Raw genomic sequence first — 21,359 nt, forward strand, 5'->3', positions numbered from 1 at the left:
GTTGTTACTACAAGGCCATGAAAATAGTGCAAGTCAGGAGTATATCAGTAAAGAACAGAGGCCCATGTTTAATTCAAACTAATGTCCAAAAACTATGGAAGAAAGGCTATATATAAGGGCCACATCTCAGAGGGCAAAGTGAAGACAGGACAGTGTGACTAGAACTGTAAGAAAACAGACATGGAATTCCATTTTCACTACTTTTAAAGCATCTTGGCAGAGACAGACCAAGGAAGCTGCGATCATCACAGGTAGTTACCCAGTGATTCTACTATCACAGCATTCATGACAGTGAGAACATTACCAAATCATGGACAGATTCGGTAATCTCAGCACAATCACAAAGACCAAATTAATGGTAAACACTGAGAAATACAGCCGTGCGGCTAAATTATATAGGCAAGATTTTGTAAAGGACAGAATTCTTCACTCAAGAAAATATAAACGGAATAATTACTGTTCCAATTAGAGATGATTTTATATGTTTAAAAAGTATAATTACAGTTTATCAATACATCATAGCATTTAACAATACTTTTTAAAACACGTAGGTTTTCTATTGATAGATTTTCCATGTTACTCAACAAAATAAGGACCACATATAATTTAAGACAAAATAATGATGTTTCATCAGTCTGAGAAAGCTCTCTTGTAAATCCTTTTCTCACATGTGGTACTCAACTTTATTCTGAGACAAATTTTTTTCAATATAAATCACAGACAAGCACCAAGAAATGTTTATTGTTTACCATGAAATGGACATTTCTGAATACAGAGAATTCCCTGAGCTTGGACTGATGTGCACTGGACTCACAGAACCAGATGGGCACCCCTGCACCAACAGTTACACCCAGTACAAAATGAGCATCCAGAAAGGTGCATTGATCAAGAGGGTTTGATTGTAGGAATCAGAAATCAGCCTCTACCAAATTCAAACAATACAGTAAAAGGAGAGCAAAGGCTGCTGGAACCCACTAGGCAACTGGTTGGAAGAGTCTACTCTTACACATGTTTTAACAGAAACAGTCTCAAGAAAGCATACATACCTGTAGAAAGCTAATGGCCATTAAAATTAGGCTGTATGAGCTAATTCCACCTGTAAAAACTTCATTCAGGTCCCTCTGCAGAAGGAACTGTTTCAATACTAAAATCAAGTAAGGCAGCAATGAATATTTCTGTAAATTCCAAAAGAAAAAGATTTACTGAGTAATTACCATACTTTCAAAGAGATTTCACATAGCAAATCACACAAGATAGAAAGGAAAGTTTCCTCGATCCTCTTGCCCATCTGAAGGCTCTCAGCCATTAAGTCTCAAACTTTGGTTGGGGGACGCTAAGAATTAATTTCCTGAGGGGCTTGTGAAAATCGAGACTGTGGAGCTCTCCCTGGGTTACGACTCAGCAGGGGTGCACCCCTACCATGAAGAGTCCACAGGCACAAAGGAAGTCAGGAAGAGACCAGCACGTTCGCTGGAGTATTTATGTGCTTGCTACACAGGCCATGAGGACAGTGGGGGCCTCCGGAGCAGGAGAGCAGAGTGAGGCTGGCAAGGAAGGCAGAGCGGCAGGAGATGGCGGGAGGGAGGGAAAGCCTGGCTGCTGCTGTTCGTGTTGCGCTGGGGGCAGACATGCTCCCTCAGACCAGATGACAAGGGGGAAGGGGGAACCTGAAGGGCAAGGCCCTTGAAAATGGAACAAGACGGGACCAGATTGCAGGGGTGGATTTGCCCCTGCTAAGGATTGCAACGGCCTCTACAGCAACAGGAGGTCATGACCACCCTGGGGTGCGTCTGCCCCTGCTAAGGACTGCACGGCCTCTACAGCAACAGGAGGTCATGACCACCCGGGGGTGCGTCTGCCCCTGCTAAGGACTGCACGGCCTCTACTGTAACAGGAGGTCATGACCACCCGTTTAAGACCAGGCACATGGTCAGAGTCCCAAACATGTCAGCTCAACCAAGTCTCTTTGCCCATCCTCAGGCACTGAGACCACCCAAAGTGAGTATATTTAAGGCACCTCATGATTTATCAACTTCCACCTGGGTAAAACCTGCGAATGAGGCACACTGAGCTAGAAGCAAAGTCTGTCTGTAATAACTAGAAAGAACATTTTAACAAAGCTCTCTAAAATAACTGTCAACTTTATAAAATGGTTACTCAGGAAAAGCAAATTTTAAAAACAGCTATGTAATTTCAAAGTATCTCTAGAAATAATATTGTAGGAGAAATAATGTAAGTGTAGTCTGTGTTACGAAAGACTTGTGTGTGCAGCTGACAGCTGTAAACATCGTAGGATGCCACCAAGCACAAGCACTGCAGTTCTGCACTCTCGCCGCGCTGGGTCACCAAGCACAGTACCTTCATGTAATTCTTGATGAACTCCGCTGCCCGGACGCCCGTCTCCATGTTAAAGCTGATGTCAACTTTCACTTCAGTCTCCTGATCTGTGAGCTTTATTATTGGTACCTGTAAAGATTTCATTTTAAAAACTGCTTTAACATGCAGGACTCTCCACAGCCAGGCATCAAAATGCTGCCAAAGCTGTAGAGGTTTGGTGTTTTTTCTTAGCAATGAAAGGGGGTCAGAGAACACTGTCAGCATCAGTAGTCCCTGAACCCAGGACGACTCCCAGGCCCCAGCCCCTCACAGCAGGACCCACATTCTGCCCAGCCCCTGTAGCCCTGGATCAGCACCGGAGGTGACCAAGCATCAAAGAGAAGTGAGGGGAGGGAGCCAACAGGGAACAGGAATTAGTCTCTGCCATGCCCACCCTATGTGCTGGGATGGGGAGAGGTGCTTGGCCCCCGACTTCTATTTGGCAGAATTTTTGAAATCATTTAATGTAACTTCGAAGCCATTTTTTAAATTGTATGTTATACTGATATTGTTTCTCTACTTTGGGTTTTCACTCTTTAAGACAACTTTACTAAAAAAATCTTTCCCCTAAAAAATTCAGCAAATAAAAGGCTATTTTAGAAATATTCTCACCGACAAGAACTGTCATCGAATGGCATTCAAAATCTGCCTGAGCAACTGTCCAGACCACACTCATGCCCCACCCTCCACCCCACCAGTAAAACTGCGTTCTTCCAGAAGAAAAGGCAATGTTTTGTTTCCTTCAGCCTTGAAGGATTAAAAAAGGAATTCCTTTAACCAAAACTATCAGAGTCTAACGAAAAGTTCAAATGCCAGTGATAGGCAATGTAGGGACAGTGCATTCAGTACACACCTATTCTGGGCTTTAATGTCTACACTTGAGGGCAAACAACCAAGGACTCAGCATGTGAGGACAAGCCAGTGGGGCCAGAGTCACCTGGACACCACTGCGACCACCAGGCAGGGTAAGCCCTGAGGCCAGTATGTTCTTAAGAAGGCAGAGAAACAAAATACTTTCCCAAAGAACTCATCAGAAACTGCTTTGGAAGAAACCAACACTCAATGGCTATGCCTCCCTGACACCCACAGTTTAGGAAGCAGCTTCCTTTCCATCTCATGGACTCCTTCCCACAATCACTCCTGGCACTCTCCTGCCCTACTCTTGCACACACTCACTCACGGCAGGAACCCCAAATCCTGGAGGTGAGGAGTTAACACTGTAACACAGTTTTGGGTTGCTGTTCCAAATAGACAAGATTTCACCTTAAACTCAGCCCTCGCCCTGGGTCTCTTGTGCCCATGACTGGCTGGCTGCATGGTGCTCCCCAGAAAGGAGCAGTGGCAGGCTCCAGGCTCTCCCTGCAGTCTACACTGGCCCTCAGGTAACAGAGGAAAAGATACTTAGTAGCCAATATGCGACAGTAACGAGGTCACTGGGACTAAGCAGTTACTGTAAATGCTCAACCTACTGTGTGTCCTCAGGACAGCGGCACCTTAGTTCCTCTACTCCAAAGGCGGTCGCCTGGTCAGGATTCCCACCCACCTCCCCGCTGCCCCTTGGCACACACAGAGGAGCAGCAGACAACAGCGGCCTGGACTACGCCGCTGACCCACCTTGGGCTAACGACCTCACCTCTCCGCCTCTCAGTTTCCTCACCTGTAAAATGTGAACAGCAACAGCATCTGCTGATGAGAGTGGCTGGGAGAGCTAAGTGCAATAAGGCCCGTAAGCATTTGAGAAAGTGGCCGGCCACGGCTTGTCTCGTGCTAATGAGAAGAGCCAACAGCCCCTTCTGGAACCTGGGCCTGGAGGGAGCCTCTGGTGCTGCCTGCTCACTCCGGTCCACATGACAGTGACATGAGCATGTGCACTTCGTTAACTCTCACCAAGAGGTGCACCTGGTACATGTGCACTTTTCAGTGCATATATCATGTTTTAAAACTTGCCCCCAGCCTCAATCAAAAGCACCTGACAATGAGAAACACGTGAATGCCCCCTCCCCTATCACCACACAGGCAGGAGGAAGCTCCTGCCTTAAGTTACATTCTGCTAAACACTATAAGGATGTGAATCACACACAAGTTGACACACAAATTTAAAAATGAAATGCTAGCCGGTCGCACAGGTGAGCTAAGAACTGTCATACAACAGGCAAGTACCTCATAGTCCCTGGGGGGCTTATAATCTTGAACTGACATAAACCTTAGCAAGTACACACCAGAAACAGTCTCATCTTCAAACTTCCCCCAAAGATAAGAGGCTTTTCATATATGTATATTTTTTGGAACCACGAAAGGAACAGCTAAGTTGTTCCTCTTTAACATAACATAGCAAATGGTAATCATAAAAACCATGGTTTAATCATTGAGCCACACTCTCCATAATGGGCAGCACCTGAATGTCAGTGTCCTGTTTCAGATGACTCTCCTTTCCTATTCATCCTAACACAAGTAGACACAATCATATATTTTCATTCCAAGAACAGTTTAATGGGCTCACAAGTCCCAAAAGTTCAGACTGTCACTAAACATGTTCTCAGTTGGTGATCACGACTATAAAACAAAAACATAAAACACATGTCTATACCAGAAGCAGATTAATCTTCAAAACTGTAGCCAATAACTGTGTAAAATACCACAAGCTCGTGACGCAGGCGTATCCTGTGACCACCTGGGACGTGACAAGGCTCCTGCCCAGTCAGAGGGGCCAAAGCCAGGCACTCACCGTAGCCTTGTCAAGGACTTTGATGGAACACGGCTCAGCCACGTTGTGCTTCCGCAGGGCTTGCTCCAGCAGCTGTAAAGGAGGACGCTCCCATTTCCCGAAGACCACCAGGTCTATGTCGCTGACAGAAGAAAACGCACGTCAGCCACTGCTCCCCTCGCCACAGCCTACACACTCATGTGGGGAGGATAAGCACCATGGCACATGTGCCTGTGTCTCCCACAAAGGCCAAGACACAATCCCACTAGCCTATGGCCCCTAAGGAGGTGAAGTGCAGTTCATGAACTACAGCAAGTCCTCGCTGAACTTAAGGGAAGACTTCCATATTTGTAGCGTAAGATGGAAAGCAAGAAGGCTAAGTGATTCTCCCAACAGCACTAGGTATGTGAGGAGATTCAGATGAAAATGCCTGCCCCCAAACCAGGCTGAGGCCCCGCTCTCCCAGCACCTACTCCGGCACTGCCTACGCTGGATCACTCCTGCGGACCCAGAGATTCCTGGATACCCGAACCTGTTCAATTACCCACTGGCCCTGCTAACGTCAACCCCCAAATCCTGAGATTATAGCCTCTTCGGCCTCCAAATGCTAACTAGCAGTGGGTTAATAGAAGGTAAACTTTTAATGAGACAGTGCACAGGAAATTTATTTGGCTATCAAGAATCCTTAATGAGAAAATACTAGTTTGTATTTTAGAATGCAAACTTGTTTGACATTTTCCTATCAGGTAAAAATACTTAGAAAATACTATTTAAAGAGAATTTTGCTTGAATCTTCATCAAAACATAAGATCAATTTTTCAAACACATGTCCTAAAATATCAGCAGAATGTTTTCTATTGCGTTTACTTCCCACAGTCCTCCCACCTGTCTTCTTCATATTTCCAGCATGAAGCATTTTTGCACCCCAACAAATTAAGTGTGACAGGCAAAATGCAAAGCAATGAATTCATCATAACACTAAATTAAATCTTTCTGCTAATTTCCCTCTGTAACCACAGTCTTTTCCTTTAGCTGGCATTTCTCGCCTTAGACTCAATTACAAAGAATCTATTTGTAGCCCTTAATATTGCATAGACACCATGCCAGCCCCCCACTAGCCCATGCCGTGCAGTCTGGTACTCACCTAGTTGGAAGATAAAGACCTGTACTAAAGCTGCCAAATATCTGTACCTGAAAGAAAGAGTGGTTGCCTTAAAATGTATACCACAAACCAAGCAGTCACACTACCATTATTTCTTACTAAAAGAAAGCCCTCACTATACCCTTGGGTAAAAAATAAAACTACCTTGGAAACTGATGGAGGGGACCGTATAACAATCAACCAGAAAACTCCCTTTAAGTTAAAGACATGCCCAAAAAAGGAATGTTTAAAAACTCAAAATTAAGAGGTGAAACAAGTTTTGTCCTTACCCTATAACCCTTCAAAGCTGAGGACTTTTCAGAGCTAGCTTCAAACCCTTCAACCTCTTCTTAAACCCACAGCTAAGGCACTGGGGCAGGGCTTTGTCCTAGGACTCTGAAGTTTAAAGCCAAAAATCTGTATCATTTTAAAAGAGGTGCAGAAAACTGGGTCGCCCTTGCCCACCAAGAGCACACATGCCCCTCACAGCTGGGGCACCGCCAGCCCTGCTAGTCCACTGAGCCCAGCGAGCAGTAGGGAAGGCTGCTAAATAGAGCAGGCCAGGGGCAGGCTTCACGCCACCTGCACCAAGCATTCCAGAAGGCCCCACTCCACATGTCAAAAAACACTTGTTCCTTCACTGCAAGAGCGGTGTGTGATGAGGGAACACTTCCAAGTTTTACAAAAATGAACACATTATATGCTACCATGTGTGGTGGTGGGGAAGCAGGGGTGGGTGACAGGGTGAAATTTCTAAATTTTAAGGTGAACTTAAGAGAAACAATCACACCATTCTCCCCCTTCCAAAAAAAAAAAAAGAACACCCAACAAATCCCTCAGCCGATGGTCTTTGCACTTGAGTGTGTGCCAGCATCACAAAGATGCGCGCCCACTGCAGGTGTCTAAGACAGCAGGTGCAGGTGGGCCGGGGGTCATGCATTCCAGGCGACGGAGGCCTTCTCAAAGCACACTTGGAGAACTGCTGCCTCGGGCCAACGAGAAAAGGTCTGTGTGGATCTAGCCGACACATCATCATCACAGGGTATTTAAATTTACTCGCACGTGACGTGCAACACAGAACTCCAAAGAACATACTCACATCAGCCGTCGGCCAAAGGTCTTTCACCACAGTTTCGATCCGTTTCACCACCTCTCTTCTCATAGCTGCTTCTTCAGGACAAGGGGACATGAAGTTATAAAAGTCAATTATTTCCTCATGTAGTCTAATGGACAAAAAAGAAAACATACTAGAGTTACAATGAAATGTCACCACACTTTCTGTTCTGTTCTTACATCAGGATGACACTCAAACATATTTCTGGCCACGAAATTCAGTTTCATTTCTCCTCTGAAAGTATAAAACGAAAACTCTGTGCTCAACAAACTTACACAGTATGACTTAGCAACACTAAACAAGTGAACTTTGTCAATACCAAGTATCAGTAAATGTATAACTGGCCTTTAAAGACTTATCCAAAAAAATCATCTCAGTGACTTTATATTGAAAAAATGAGAGAATTCCATCCAGGAAGTGTGAAAGCAGCTTTCCAGTGAATGTGGCACAGTCAGGCACACTTCTGAGGCTGGGAACCAGCTCCAGCACAGGCCCCAAGGCCCCATCGGCACCTCCCTGAGTGCCTCACGCTAAGGAGCATGGGAGGGACTGAGAATGGGCCAAGGTGTGGGGAAGGAACATGTGAACAGGAAAAAGATGTATGAGTCCTCAGGGGCCTGGCGGCCCAGGTCTGCCCAAGCTACCCGGTGACCATCCACTAAATCCTGGTTTCATCCGCCACAGTCTCAGCAGAGAGAAACAGGGTCCCTGGAGGCAGAAAAGCTGATCGAATTCAATACTCAAGTATTCATTCTCTCCTGAAGAGGCCAACAAGGAGGTCAACACCCAAATGCCTGTGGGACAGGAGTAAGTAGGGCCTCTCTCTCTTAACAAAGCTCTAAAGCAGTGTTTTCAAGCACCACGAGCAAGGCCTGGAAGACGCCTCATGCTGCCACCTCAAAGGTGCTGATCTCCTGTCACCCCATGGGCTCCAAGAGCTGAGGTCAGCCCTGTGGCCAGTGGCACCAGCCTATGTCATGAGTTAAGGCTGAGGCCTACACAGATGACTGCAGGAAAAGTGCTGTCATCCTCTTTTCCTTTAAGGGATTAATTAAAGATGGGGAGAGGAGAAGGCAAATTATCCAATCCTAGGAATTATAACAAATCAAACTCACCTGCTTCCATTCTATGACTCCTAGGAATTATAACAAATCAAACTTGCCTGTTTCCATTCTAAGTTTCATTAATAAGGCAAACAGCAGAAGACAAAACAGGGCCAACGAACAGCTGGCAAAGTGGAAGCAAGTAGCACCTCTTACAGGATCTGCCAGGGGTGAGTCCAAAGGTGAGTGGCCCCGCATCAGCCTACAGTTTGGCTCTTGTGTAAGGTTAATTTCAACTGTCTCTCACCTAAAGTATTGCCACTTCCCACCCCGCCAAAAGAGTCATTTGGAGTAAGCATTCCAAGCCGTCCACAGAGGGCTTAAGGCTAGGCTACAAGCACACACGAGACTCCAGTAGCAGCAAATAAATGCTGGGCACGCTTGCTCATGAAGCACCTGCAAATCAGGCCATGCCTGGAGCCTAATTTTATGTATCACATTTAATTTAAAAAAATATGTGGCCAGATGCGGTGGCTCATGCCTGTAATCCCAGCACTTTGGGAGGCTGAGGTGGATGGATCACAAGTTCAGGAGATCAAGACCATCCTGACTAAAACGATGAAACCCCGTCTCTGCTAAAAATAGAAAAAAATTAGCCAGGCGTGGTGGCACATGCTTGTAGTCCCAGCTACTCAGAAAACTGAGGCAGGAGAATCGCTTGAACCCAGGAGGCAGAGGCTGCAGTGGGCCGAGATTGCACCACTGTACTCCAGCCTGGGCGACAGAGCAAGACTCCGTCTCACCAAAAAAAAAAAAAAGTAAGAAAAAAACCTCACCCCAAGCATGGTCCCAATTCAGACAGCCACCAGTCCAGCTGTTAACAGAGCCCAACATTAAAATATTTTTTCCAAACTGATCAAACTACAAGAGCTTTGAAGTAAAGCTTCTATCTTTTCAACAATTACTGAGCACCAACTACATACTTTTCTACCAGCTCAGTAGGCCACTTTAAAGTCTGAGGTGTTACCTAAAATTTCCTACCACTTAGTAACGTAAGCAGGACTAGATATGCCACGTTAGCAGGTTAACATCCACCCCAGGGAAGAGCCACAGGCCAGCCTCTCTCCATCAGGAAGAACGTCTGGGTGGATCCCTTCACCTTCACCAGTCACTATCACTGTCACTGCAGAGAGCTAGGGACAGTCCTAGGCTATCCATGAGAACAGCACTGGGAAGTCTGCCCACCTAAACCACTACACCACGTGGCCTACTGCACCTCACAGTCCTGTTCTGAGGATAATAACAGGAGTAGAGAAATTTAGAGAGATTCTAACAAAGATGCAGGCTTGGAATTATTAAATAATTGGCCCAAAGTCATGGAAGAATGCCAAAGCTAGGATGCTAAAATTCTATCCACATCCCCCAGATTTAACTCATTAAAGCATACTGTAAACAGGGCATTCCAATTTGTCAAAATGGCACTCCACGTTTCCACCTGCAGAGTAGAATGTACTGTCAACTTTAAGTTCTACCTGAAGTAACGGCAACATCAAATAGCTTTCAGGACCTGTGCAGCCACATTCACTACCCTCAGGGGCATCCCCTACTATCAAGAGATGCTCAACACTCCAGGAAAGGAAGAGCACGGAGATAACACCTGCTGCAGTCTGCCTTAGACACACAAAATCAGCGTAACACAGCATCCGTTTTTGTCAAACGTCTGTTCCCTTGCACAGGGAGAAGAGGGGGTGGCCTGGTATTCCTCCCCTAAATCAGGAGAGATTAATGGCGAGGCATGGCCTGCCCATGCTCCTAGCAGAAGTGGTGCTCAGGGGAACACTGTCCTCCTGACCTTGGCATTGTGTCCAAACAATAAGCTGCACTAATAACCACACCTGTCTGAAACCTGTAATAAAATGCACCTAAAAGTGAGCAACTGCTGTAACAAATATTAGATAATAAGAGCCAGGAATAATTTTGTTTTGCCTTCTCAGAATAGAATAGAAACTGCCGGGGGCCCAGCCATCCATGCCTCTTGGATGAGGGAGTCAGACAAGAAGGCTCTGGCGAAGTGCCCCACTGGCCCTTCTTCAAGGAGAGCAGGGACCAGCAAGGTGCCGCACGACTCCAGGACTGCCCACGAGGCAGAGTGTGAGACTGGTGGCGGCCGTGGGACAGTGCCAACCATCATCATTACATCCTCTGGGCTGGCCTGAAAAGCCCCCAGCCTGCCTTCTGCTTGGCTCTTTGTGAGGCCCTCAGAGGGCGAGGGTTGGGGGCCGGGCAGCAAGGCGGAACACTGACCAAACTGAGAAAAAGTGCGCAGTAAGAGTAGCCCAACAAAACCCACGTGAGGGCACCGCCCAGCCGTGCCCACCCAGCGGCCTCCCTGGCCCCTGGGCCTCCCTGCAACCGCATGACTCTGGAGGCCATCTGTGGATGGACGCAACGGCGCACTGCTCTATCTCCGGTGCCCAGAACAGCGCTTGCCTGTGCATGGAATCAATCAATCAAGTTTTGCTAAGATATTTTGCTGACCTTGTCATTGCTGATGTACACTCTCTATGACATCTAAAATTAACATTCTGAAAATATTTTACCTCTGCAATGAATAATTTGATTTGTTAGCAGAAACCATTTAAATCGCCAACTATCCCTTTAAAAATGTAAACATTTTTACATTTTTTGGATTATTTCATTCAATACTAACACTGCCAGGACTTTTCACTGCCTTAGGAAGCTGTGCACATACCTTCACAGATAAGCCCTGCCGACCACAGGCCACGCCGCCAGCGCCAACTACAACATACCTCCTTTACTCATCTATGACTTCAAATACTGAATATGCCCACTGGTTCAATTCTCCGAAAGTCTGCCACAGAAGTACATCAATGAAAAGTTTTAATCATTTCTCCTCAACAAAACAGAAATAAGTTTAGTCTTATGGTCTCACATACCAAACCTCCAGGGAATTTACAGCTGGCAGGACGTCTGCATAAAAACCACACTAAAGTCTCCTATCCACAGACCAGTCATCAATATCTTTTAAAGCTCAATTTCAGTTCTGCTCACTAGTGTTGTCTCCAAATCAAAGAAATTTCTATGCATCGATCATAACAGAATAAATCCCTCTACAGTGGATCACAAAGGTGGCATCTCAGAACCAGCAGGACACAGTGACAGCCCTAGGCAGCCCTGGGGCCCTGCTGCCCCCCAGGCATGCCATCATTCCCCTCCCCATGAGAAAGGCTGGCGGCACGCTGGGAAGCAGTGCCAGCCAAGAGGCGGCCTGACCATCCTCCCCTGCAGCCTCAGGCGGCCAGTGAGACCTGGGAAGTGCCTGGGAGGGCTTTCCCAGGAGGCTTCTTAGGGAGGAGTTGGCACACAGCCCTCTGGCCTCACCCCCTACTCCTGACACATTAGGCTGGCACTCTCCAGCTTGGGGCTGTGAGTGGCCCAGGAAACTCCTATATGATACACATCTCATTCTCAGCTGAGGAGCTAAACGGACAAACTGAGGTGGGGCCAAAGGACACAACGCCAGGAACACTGCCCCCAGAACCGGAAGCAGAGCTTCCAACTGCTCCGTGGTGACATCTAGCCTCGTCTTAGATTCTGTCACCATTTTGAGTTGGCTGTGGTGTAGAAAAGAAGTTTCATTCTATAAATGAAGCAAGTCTCTGATGCTTGTCTCCGCCAAGTGAAATCCTGGGACATTAGCAAGGCTCCAGCCCCACACAGAGCAGGGGCAGCTTCCCGATCCATTGCCACGGAGCAAACTCTTAATGATTCATTTCCTAGTTATCTTAAGAAAAAAGGAAATGGTGACAGCAGAGGTTTTTTTTAGTGAATTTTTATTTTAGTCAGGAAACTACTCGAAAACAGAATTCTGAAGCATTATTTCCTAGTGTGCTTTACTAAAAATTAGAGAATAAAGTTCATTGAAAAACAACAAAAGATCACTCTCGTTTACAATCACTACCTTGCAAGAGTCCAAACCCATCGAAAGGTAATGACTGACTTCTCAATTTAGTAAATTCCCGATTTTCTGCTTTTAGTACTGAAAAGCAAGATCAGCAATGTTTTTGTATTTTAGTATCTGGTATATGCTTGCTGTATGTATTTATGAGACCCAACTTACTGAGCTATTTTAAGAGCAAAAGAAGGATCCTACAGTTAGAGAACAAAACTATATTATTCCATAGCTAATAAAGCTATTGATGACAACAGGTGACTCATTTAGGGGATGATTTTCAGCTTTAGAAGCTGAGCTAATGGGATTAACTGGTTTTCAAGTTTGTACAAATTTGAATTAAAGCCAAAGCCAGGGAGGACTGGCTGGTTTTGAAGCTGGGGCCAAAGAGGTGAAGCACAACCCCACCCGTGCACTGCCTCACCCAGGCGGGCGCTTCGTATCCCTCCCAAGGCAGAGCTGGCTCCTCCCCCATCTCAGCCCCAAGGCTCTGCCCTGCCTTCCCCAAAAGGCACAATTTCTAAGTTGTTCAAAGGTGACTTCTTTGTAGTCAACCCAAGGACAGGCAGCTGCACTGCAGTAGGTAAAGGGCAAAGGAACTAAAGGGCAAAAAAGGCAAAGGTCATAGCCCTGAAGCCAGGACAGCATATGTAAAATAAAACACTTTAGAAAGAACAGTGGGGCTGGAAGAAGCACACCAAACACTTCATAACGCAGGTCTCTGGGTGGGGAACATACAGGAACATACTATGGGCTTGTCTAGGACATTCTCCTAGACTTTAAATCCAGTAGCTTCTTTTAAGCAAAGTGATGGTCAAAGGTCAGATTTCACTGGATGTTTAAGGGAAAGGAAACGTCACAAAAATGAACATGCCCTCCTCCTCCAATCTGGTTACAAGAAGTTTCAAGCCAGGAGTTTTGGCCCAGGCCTGCAGTCCAGCTAGTCAGGAGGCTGATGTGGGAGGATAGGCTGACAGCCCAGGATTCGAAGCTACAGTGAGTGGTGATTACACCACTGCACTCTAGTCTGGGCAACAGTGCAAGACCCCATCTCAAAAAAAAAAAAAAGTTTCAGCACCTTAAACCCACTGAATATGAGGAGCTGCACTCTGAAGAACAGGTGCTTCCAGTCTTCCCAACTCACTGAAATTTCCCAACTCTCAACACTCAGGTCTACAGTTCTGTCCATGTTAATTATGTGCCTCAGTTTACCTTTAACACCCCGTTAATCTCATCAATCCTGAATGCTAGGGAAAAAGTGATTTTACAAACTGCATGTGAGTTCAGTTCCCAGTCTTTTCCATTACAACGTAAAATGCGACAGAAAATACTGGAAACTCATTAACCGTGAATTTATTCTCTTCCTCTCCTCCTCCAACTCTTCCTTCAAAACCCTTAAAACTAGTGGTTTCTCAGAAATCGAAGTTCCCTCACTTCAGCTCCACAATGTTCACTATGCATTTTTCCCCCAAAAAAAACAATACCTTAGTGAAAATATTTGGAGTTAACCCTGAAATTTTGTAGATTTTATAACATGCTTTGATACGATTACACCAAAACAACAACTGATTCAGACACTACTACGTCGCACTGATAGGGTCTGGATTAATATTTAACTTTAACTAGGAAGAGTGGGTTGTAAGCAAATCACAAGTAAAGCATAATGAGGGAATGACTGCATTGCTTCTATTTTGAGGGATCAATGATCCTCTTTAAAGCATCCATTTACTGATACAGTTAATAAGCTAATTATAAATCATTTTTATTTATTTTTGATTATGTTACAAGGCAACTAATACCTGCACAAATTAGAAAACTCAGAAGCAGGACTTCAAGGCTTTTTTTTTTTTTTTTAAAATTAAGGCTCGAAAGAAGGAAAAGGACTGAAGCTATAAATGAAACCCTTCATGCTTCTAGGGCTGCCAGTCAGCTGCTTTTAGTGCCTGCCTCAGTTCCGCCCACTCTGGGCAGGGAGGGACCTATCGATGTGCCTATCTTTCTACACAGGGGCTGTGAATGAAGCTGCAGGCTCACGTGTAAGGGGAAGGCCAGGCAAGGACCCAGGAGAGTCTGCTGCAGAGAAAAGGGGCGCCTGACAGCTACCGACAGAGGAGGAGGGCGCACTCCCCTGGAGGAGGAGCAGGAGCTGTGAGCCTCCTGAGACAGCCAATGCTAACTCGGTTAAAAAGGTTAAGACCGACTAACATTCACAAAACAGCCAAGGCATAAGGGCTCTGCAGCTTAGGAATCAATGCGGAACTCAGATCTACATGAATTCCACTCAGCAAACGTACGCCTTTTTTCCCCTTCCCTCCCACATCTCTCCTGGGATGAGCCACATAGGATCCTGGAGCAGGTGATGTCCCAGGGCCAGTCAGAACCTCACCGGAGGGTGAGCAGAGGTGCCTTTGTGGGTGCTGGGGGGTGCAACACTTTCACCCTGGTAAAGCAAACCCAAGCATGCTGCAAATGCTGCAAATGCCATGCAAAGGTCCTGGGGCCACTCCGGGGGGGCGGAGAAACAACATAATCTTCTCTTCCCTTCAGAACAGAAAGTAAGAAAGGGCTTAGGTACCAGAAGCCTGTAATAATTAAGCTACAGAAAAAATACTTAACTTGGGAATCTGCATTGCTTCTAAGCCCACTGCTAAAGAAGAAAATGAGGCACCAGACCAGGATGAAGCCCTGCCATCTCACAAACTGAGTGGGCAGATACTCCAGCAGTGGGGCCAGAACTACTCAGAACCACCCCACACCACAGGTACCACCCGGAGCAAACCCAGGGGAGGCACCCCACCTGCTTAACATGTCCTCAACCCAGCTCAGCACACACACAAAAAAAACCACTAAGGGGTTCAGTCTCCTAATACCGGAGTCTGAAACAACCCACAGTGCAATCAAAGGCCCACAGGCTCTGAAAGAGATTAAGGAGAGGCCAAGAAGGCACTTCCTGAGCCACATCTGCTGGCTCCGATCCACCTGCCACCCAGCCTGGCAGTGCAGCCACAGCACAACTGCTGACTACCGTAGGGCAGCTCTGGGTGCTCCGAGGGAACCCTGCCTGCTGTGAAACTGCGTGACTGCGCCTGGAAGCTAGTGCAAGCCTTGCTTGCTATCTCAAGCAGCTGATCACTTTTGAAATGAAAACAGCTATACTTTCTGTTGTCTTTCCAGATATCCTTACACTGGATGAAAGATAAGTGAGCATCATCTTTTGGGGCAACAATACAGAATAAAAGCCAAGAGGCTAAAAACATTAATATCCTGGGACACTACACAATATCCACATTACTAACATTCGCACTAGATCCTCCCAAATAATAGTCTTTGAGGCAAATATTACTATTTTCATTTTATAGATGACAAAACTAAGTATTCATTAGACATATGGTAACTGGCCCAAGACCATACACAACCAGGACTGAAGTCTTCATCTTGAAGTCTGAGCCACTGAGCTGGAAGCCACACTCAGGAAGGAACCCAACACAGAAACAGGCCAGTCCTCTCCTAAAGAGTGAAAAGATGTAAATATAACTCCAGTTATTCAGAAAATTGTGTACATCTATCTATACAATATTTTAAAGTTGTTTAAAAGAGCTTTTTAAGGACAGGAGGAAATGCTTACCTAGCGTTTTTTTAAATACGAAATGATACATTTGCTACATATTTAAAGCACCATTAAAAGTGACAAGAAATATGCTCAAATGTTAACAATGGAAAAATTATAGGTAGTTCCTGAATTTTCCAAATTTTCTTCAATAGGTCATCATTGCTTTTATAATCCTAATAAAGGAAATGTAATAATTTCAGTTTTACTAATTCATACTGCAAGGGTCAAAGAGCAGACATCACTGTGCCCGTCTTAAGTCTTCTGTAAGAATCTGGTATCCCCCAGCCTTTACATTAAAGTCACACCAGCAGGGGCTCCCTCCGGGCTCTGCCGCCCAGCACCACAGGCCCTCATGCTGCTGACCCTGTGTCAGCTCCTAGCCCCGCATGGCTAAAAGGCCCCTTCGGCCATAAAGTTCTGGGTCTGGTTTAGAAAGTTATCCCAGACCCTAGACTGCAGCAGTACACGTCCCTGCCCTGCCAAAGGCAAGGCCCCTGAAAAAGCTATCCTACAAGTCCGAAAAACCTCCAGATGAGCTTTGTGAGGAAGGCGTTCTCCCAAGTGCCCCAACCACACTAGTAAGGCCAACCAGGCTCTCTCCATCATGCCAGCTCTCAGAGGCACCGCTGCCAGGGGGCTGTGCTGTGTGGGATTCTGAGGCTACATTACATAGCCTTAGTAGAAAAAACTGTTACTATTCCTTGGTGATGAATACTCATTAGCTGACATTCACCGTCTGCCTGCTGTGACCAGACACTCACTGTATGACACGCTTCACTGAGTCTGATGAAACCGCCGTCACCCCATTCTACAGACGGCTCAGAGGCAAAGCACCTGCCTACACCTCACGGGCGCCGTGAGACCCCAGGCAGCAGCTGCAGCTCTGCAGCCCCTGCCCTCCGTACAGTCAACCCCTTGAGGCCCCCGCCAAGATGACAGAAAACAACTATTCGAGAAAGGACTATACAAAAGGCTGGAAATCACCAATTACACAAAGTTAAGTATGAGCGAGTGAGACAGAGGGAGACAGAGAAAAGAACTCACTGGATCCAAAGATGTAAGCCAATATTAAAGCACAGCAAGCAGATGGGATTCGTGGTCTGCAGTTATTTACCGTGAGCCTCTGCGCAGCGCACCCTGGCTGATACAGACAGTAGAGCTGTGGGCAGGATGATGAGATGTGGTCCCTACTCTCACTGAGTTTATATGGGAGGGACAGGGGGCATGATGGGGAAGATAAGTAGCCAAAATAAACCAAAAAGTTGCTATGCAGAAATTTAAACTGGTAACCATGGCTGTGAACTTTAGGTTGGTCAGGGAGAGCCTCCCTGATACCAAGTGGCTGGCTGGTACTGAGGCTGAGATGGGAAAGGTAACGAGCAGCCAGTTATGGAAAGACGAGGGGACAGCACTCTGGCACAATGGACAGCAGGACGGGGCCCCCAGGTGGGATGGACTAAGAGGGCACCAAAGGCACCAGCACAGCCCAAGCAGCGGAGTCTAAGACCAGGCCTGAGTGTACCCGTCCCCAGGGGCCAGCTACAGAGCAGAGAGTCCGAAGCCTGGAGGAGATTCAAGATGGACCTAAAGGACCAAGCCCTCAGAAGGTCAGGATGCAGAGCCCACGTGCCAGCAAAGGCCCCACTGCCTCCTGCTGAGACGCCAGGCCCTCGGCCTGCATGCAGCCTGGAACGGGAGAAGGTCCCAGGGACAAGGTGGGAAGGGTTTTGGTGAGCAACATTAGGAAGGGCTTGGGTGAGCGACATCCATGGCATGCCAGCTGTGTGAGGGCAATACAGTGGAAAAGGGAAGGGAAGAGGGAGCCCAGCACGGAAGAGCACAGGAGCCAGGGATCAGAAAGGAAGCCCAGGATGCCCCGCTCCACAGAAACACCGAGTAAGGACACATCGAGAAAGCACAGGGTGGACGGCGACAAGGAGTGGAACAAGAGCGAAGAAGCAACTGCACTAGGGTGGTGAGCTGGGGACCAAGGTAGGCAGATCCCATGTACTAAGAGAGCTAAGGTCTCTGGGAGGCTGGGCCAAGCAAGACAGACACTCCCACCCACAGGAAGATGGGACCAGTAACAAAGTATCCAAGACTCAAGAGAAACCCCCCGCCACGCTAAGGCCAACCTTAGTCTATATCCGGATCCTCAAGCAAGCAACTGAGACAGCAGTTGGGCGCAGGAGGGAGGGCGCTGAGGACAGCTGGGCAATCAAAGGCAACCGCCCATCCCTGGGGACTGGGTCTCACCTCTGATTCCACACAACCCTCCAAGCCAGAGAGGACAGGCAACACACGTGGGTTCTGAAGCAAAGAGGGGCCCAGTCACCTGAGACCCAGGCACATGGCAGATTCAAGGAGAGTGCTCCCAATCAGCTATTTGGGACCCTGACCATTACAACACACACGACAAAAAGGCACCAACAGTGGCTCCTATCTGCAAACGCGGTAGAGGACAGTGGATGCCAGGTCAAGGTGGCGCGGCACAAGTCACAGACAGAGGACACTGCAGGATGCCCTGCAGGACCACAGGACTGAGCTGACCAGAGACAACGCAGGGGGCGTCACCTCAAAGAAACTCATCAGAAGCATGAACCACATTAGGAACTTAGAAATCTCAGGCAGCAGTCCCGGGAAGCCTCCTGGTGATGAGCATGAGGTCTGTGGAATATGCTGCAAATCGTGGCTTCCCAGGCAGAGACGAGACTGCAGACCCTTCAGGAGCCTGAAGTGCCTGAGGTCAGATCGCGTCCCAAGTACAACACAGGGACGCAGCTCCCCCTACATGGTGCTGTCATGAGGACTTAATAAATCCACACTGGCAAGTGCTTAGCACAGGGCCTGGCCCTCGGTAAGGGCTTGGTGCAACAGTGGTCATAACTACAAACAAACTACAGAGGTTGAAAATTCATGGACACAGAAACACCACCACTGGGCACCAGAGGAGGGAGAAACAAAGGCTGAGCCTCCAACCTACACAGCCCAAGCAAACCAAGACTTCATCAAAGCTTTTACTCTGACGTTGCTGCACTTAGCCACTTAAGGTTTTCATCATGTTTTATGCTCTTAGTCTCAGCAGTATCTCTTAGAAACTAGTATTTCCAACTTAAGTTGGACATCTTTCCCTTTCAAGCAAAATTAATAATTTGGCAAATTTATGTAAAGATAAGACTTTTAATGAAAGTATTTCTACTGACCAATCCATGTGTCCGTCTACACGAGCCTAGAGAGAGAGGTCCTACAGTGGCAGCCACCTGATTGTGCTTCTGGGTGGTGGGACTGAGTGACTTTAGAGCTTTCTGCTTTAAAAAACAAACCACGGATCAGCTTTACAAAAACAATGTCATTATGTTTTAGTTAGTTAGCACGAAGCACTCTTAGAAACAACCTCCAGCTTTGAAGCAATCAGCAAATGGCAGTGTAAGATGGCACACACAGCAGGTGGTCCCCAGCCTCACAAAGCAGCCTCTCTACAACTGGTGATGACAGCACCAGGTCCTCCTGTTTGGTTGACAGAAGTCACCCTCAGAATCCTCTTGGGAAAATCAGGGCACTAGCTGTCCATCTCTGGAGTCTCTGAATCATTTGGAGACTGGGCAGGCCCTCAGACAGCATCGGCATCTCTCCTGAGGAGACAGACATCACTTCTCTGGAACTCAGCATAATTGTTTTCTTTTTTTTTTCTTTTTCTGAGACGGAGTCTCGCTCTGTCGCGCAGGCTGGAGTGCAGTAGTGTGATCTCGGCTCACTGCAACCTCCGCCTCCTGGGTTCAAGAGATTCTCCTGCCTCCGCCTACCAAGTAGCTGGGACTACAGGTGTGTGCCATCATGCCCGGATAATTTTTTGTATTTTTAATAGAGACGGGGTTTCACTGTGTTAGCCAGGATGGTCTCGATCTCCTGAACTTGTGATCCGCCCTTCCTTGGCCTCCCAAAGTGCTGGGATTACAGGCATGAGCCATTGCACCCAGCCTGTTTTCCTCTTTATTAGCTTACCTCTTTGGACAATTCTCGCTTTGCTCTACATTTCCAGTGGCTAAAGAGACAGGCTACGGAGTGAGACTACCTGGACTCCAATGCCGGCTTTACACCTACCAGCTGTGTGACCCCAGGCCAGCTGTGCCGAGAACAGCCTCTCCCAGGAGGGTGGCAGGAGACACTGTATAAAGGGTGAGGGCTCAGTCAGGCCAGTGGTGATTACTACTGTGGCTAGGACTGTACACCACTCACTTGATGGCAGCAGAGGAAAAGCTGAGGTCCCCACCTATTAAGGGAGGCTCTGTGAACAGCAAGTCATCTTCCCCAACCACAGGCCTTGCTATTTTATTCTAATACCAATCCTAAAACGCCCTTTTTACTCAACGAGTCTGCAAGCTTCAGTTCATTCCATGCTTTCATCTCCCTGAATAGTTCCCATAGATTCCTATCCTTTAGAGTGTGGTCTCGGTGCTCTATCCTTCCACCTGTCACACTTGTCCTTCAGCATGAACATCAGTCTCTTGTGAGTCAGAACCACAAACCCTAGATAGATTCACCTTTTGCTTTCTTCCATGAGGTAACTCATAATGACACTTTAGAATTTCTTTGCATTTCACAGGACATGCAAGGTATCCTTTTCTATATTTTTGGCCATCATTTCATCGTTGTCCTTCCATTTTTTAATAATGTTTTACATAAGTTTAGAGACGATGCCTATAACCAAAATACACTTTACTGTGTTGCGCCACGGGACCATCTCTGCCCATTCACAGAGGTCTTCCGTGGCTCTTCACTCCAACATACCAGTGCCCTCTCTGTGGGGGAGGTGGGAAGAAGCCCAGGCTTGCACACCATGCAGACCTGCATCTGGGCACCAGTGCCTTTATTTTCTAGCAGCGCCTTGGGCAAGTCGCTTGAATCACTTAATGCTTAATTTTTCTCTCTTCAAAATGAGTTATAGTCCAGGATCGCCAGACAGCAGGTCAAGCCCCCAGTGCAGCAGTGCTGACTGAGGCAGCTGCGCTGCCAGTCCTGCCTTGTCTTTCAACCGCCGTCAGATGAAACAGCGAGTAAACAGCTCATCAGATGCTCCACTCTTCATAGAATGCAACTTCTAAGAATACTCCAGGTGACAGAAATCCCGCTTCTGCACTGCAGCCTCCCTCCAGGCCAGTTCTGGAACACCTCAAGAAAGCATGAACCTGAGCGTACTACTGCGCAGGACTGGCTTCCCTACGAAATCCTCAACACTCCCCAACCCCACAGCTGTCAACTTTGTCCTGCGGTGGCTGTCAAAGCACCCCACCACATCTGAATCTAATCTCTTTAGGAAAACAAAGCAAAAGGCCCTGCACCAACATATTTGAACCATGTTTGTAGAATGAGTTGCTAGGTTCCATTCCCCGCATGTTAG

General features: G+C 47.1%; 1 protein-coding gene across 2 annotated transcripts in view; it reads right to left on the reverse strand.

The window, feature by feature from the left end:
* The window catches only part of TENT4A (terminal nucleotidyltransferase 4A), a 43,726-nt gene that overhangs the window by 12,101 nt on the left and 10,266 nt on the right, over window positions 1–21,359 (reverse strand). For both annotated transcript variants that reach the window (XM_019013563.4, XM_004059055.5), the window contains exons 2-6: window positions 7,321–7,444; window positions 6,225–6,271; window positions 5,102–5,222; window positions 2,359–2,466; window positions 1,047–1,175 (exon numbers count right to left, since the gene is read on the reverse strand). In XM_019013563.4, coding sequence (XP_018869108.2) covers window positions 1,047–1,175; window positions 2,359–2,466; window positions 5,102–5,222; window positions 6,225–6,271; window positions 7,321–7,444 — 529 coding nt within the window. The remainder of the gene's footprint in view (window positions 1–1,046; window positions 1,176–2,358; window positions 2,467–5,101; window positions 5,223–6,224; window positions 6,272–7,320; window positions 7,445–21,359) is intronic.

This window comes from Gorilla gorilla, chromosome 19 (genome assembly GCF_029281585.2).
Source record: "Gorilla gorilla gorilla isolate KB3781 chromosome 19, NHGRI_mGorGor1-v2.1_pri, whole genome shotgun sequence".
Lineage (NCBI taxonomy): Eukaryota > Metazoa > Chordata > Mammalia > Primates > Hominidae > Gorilla > Gorilla gorilla.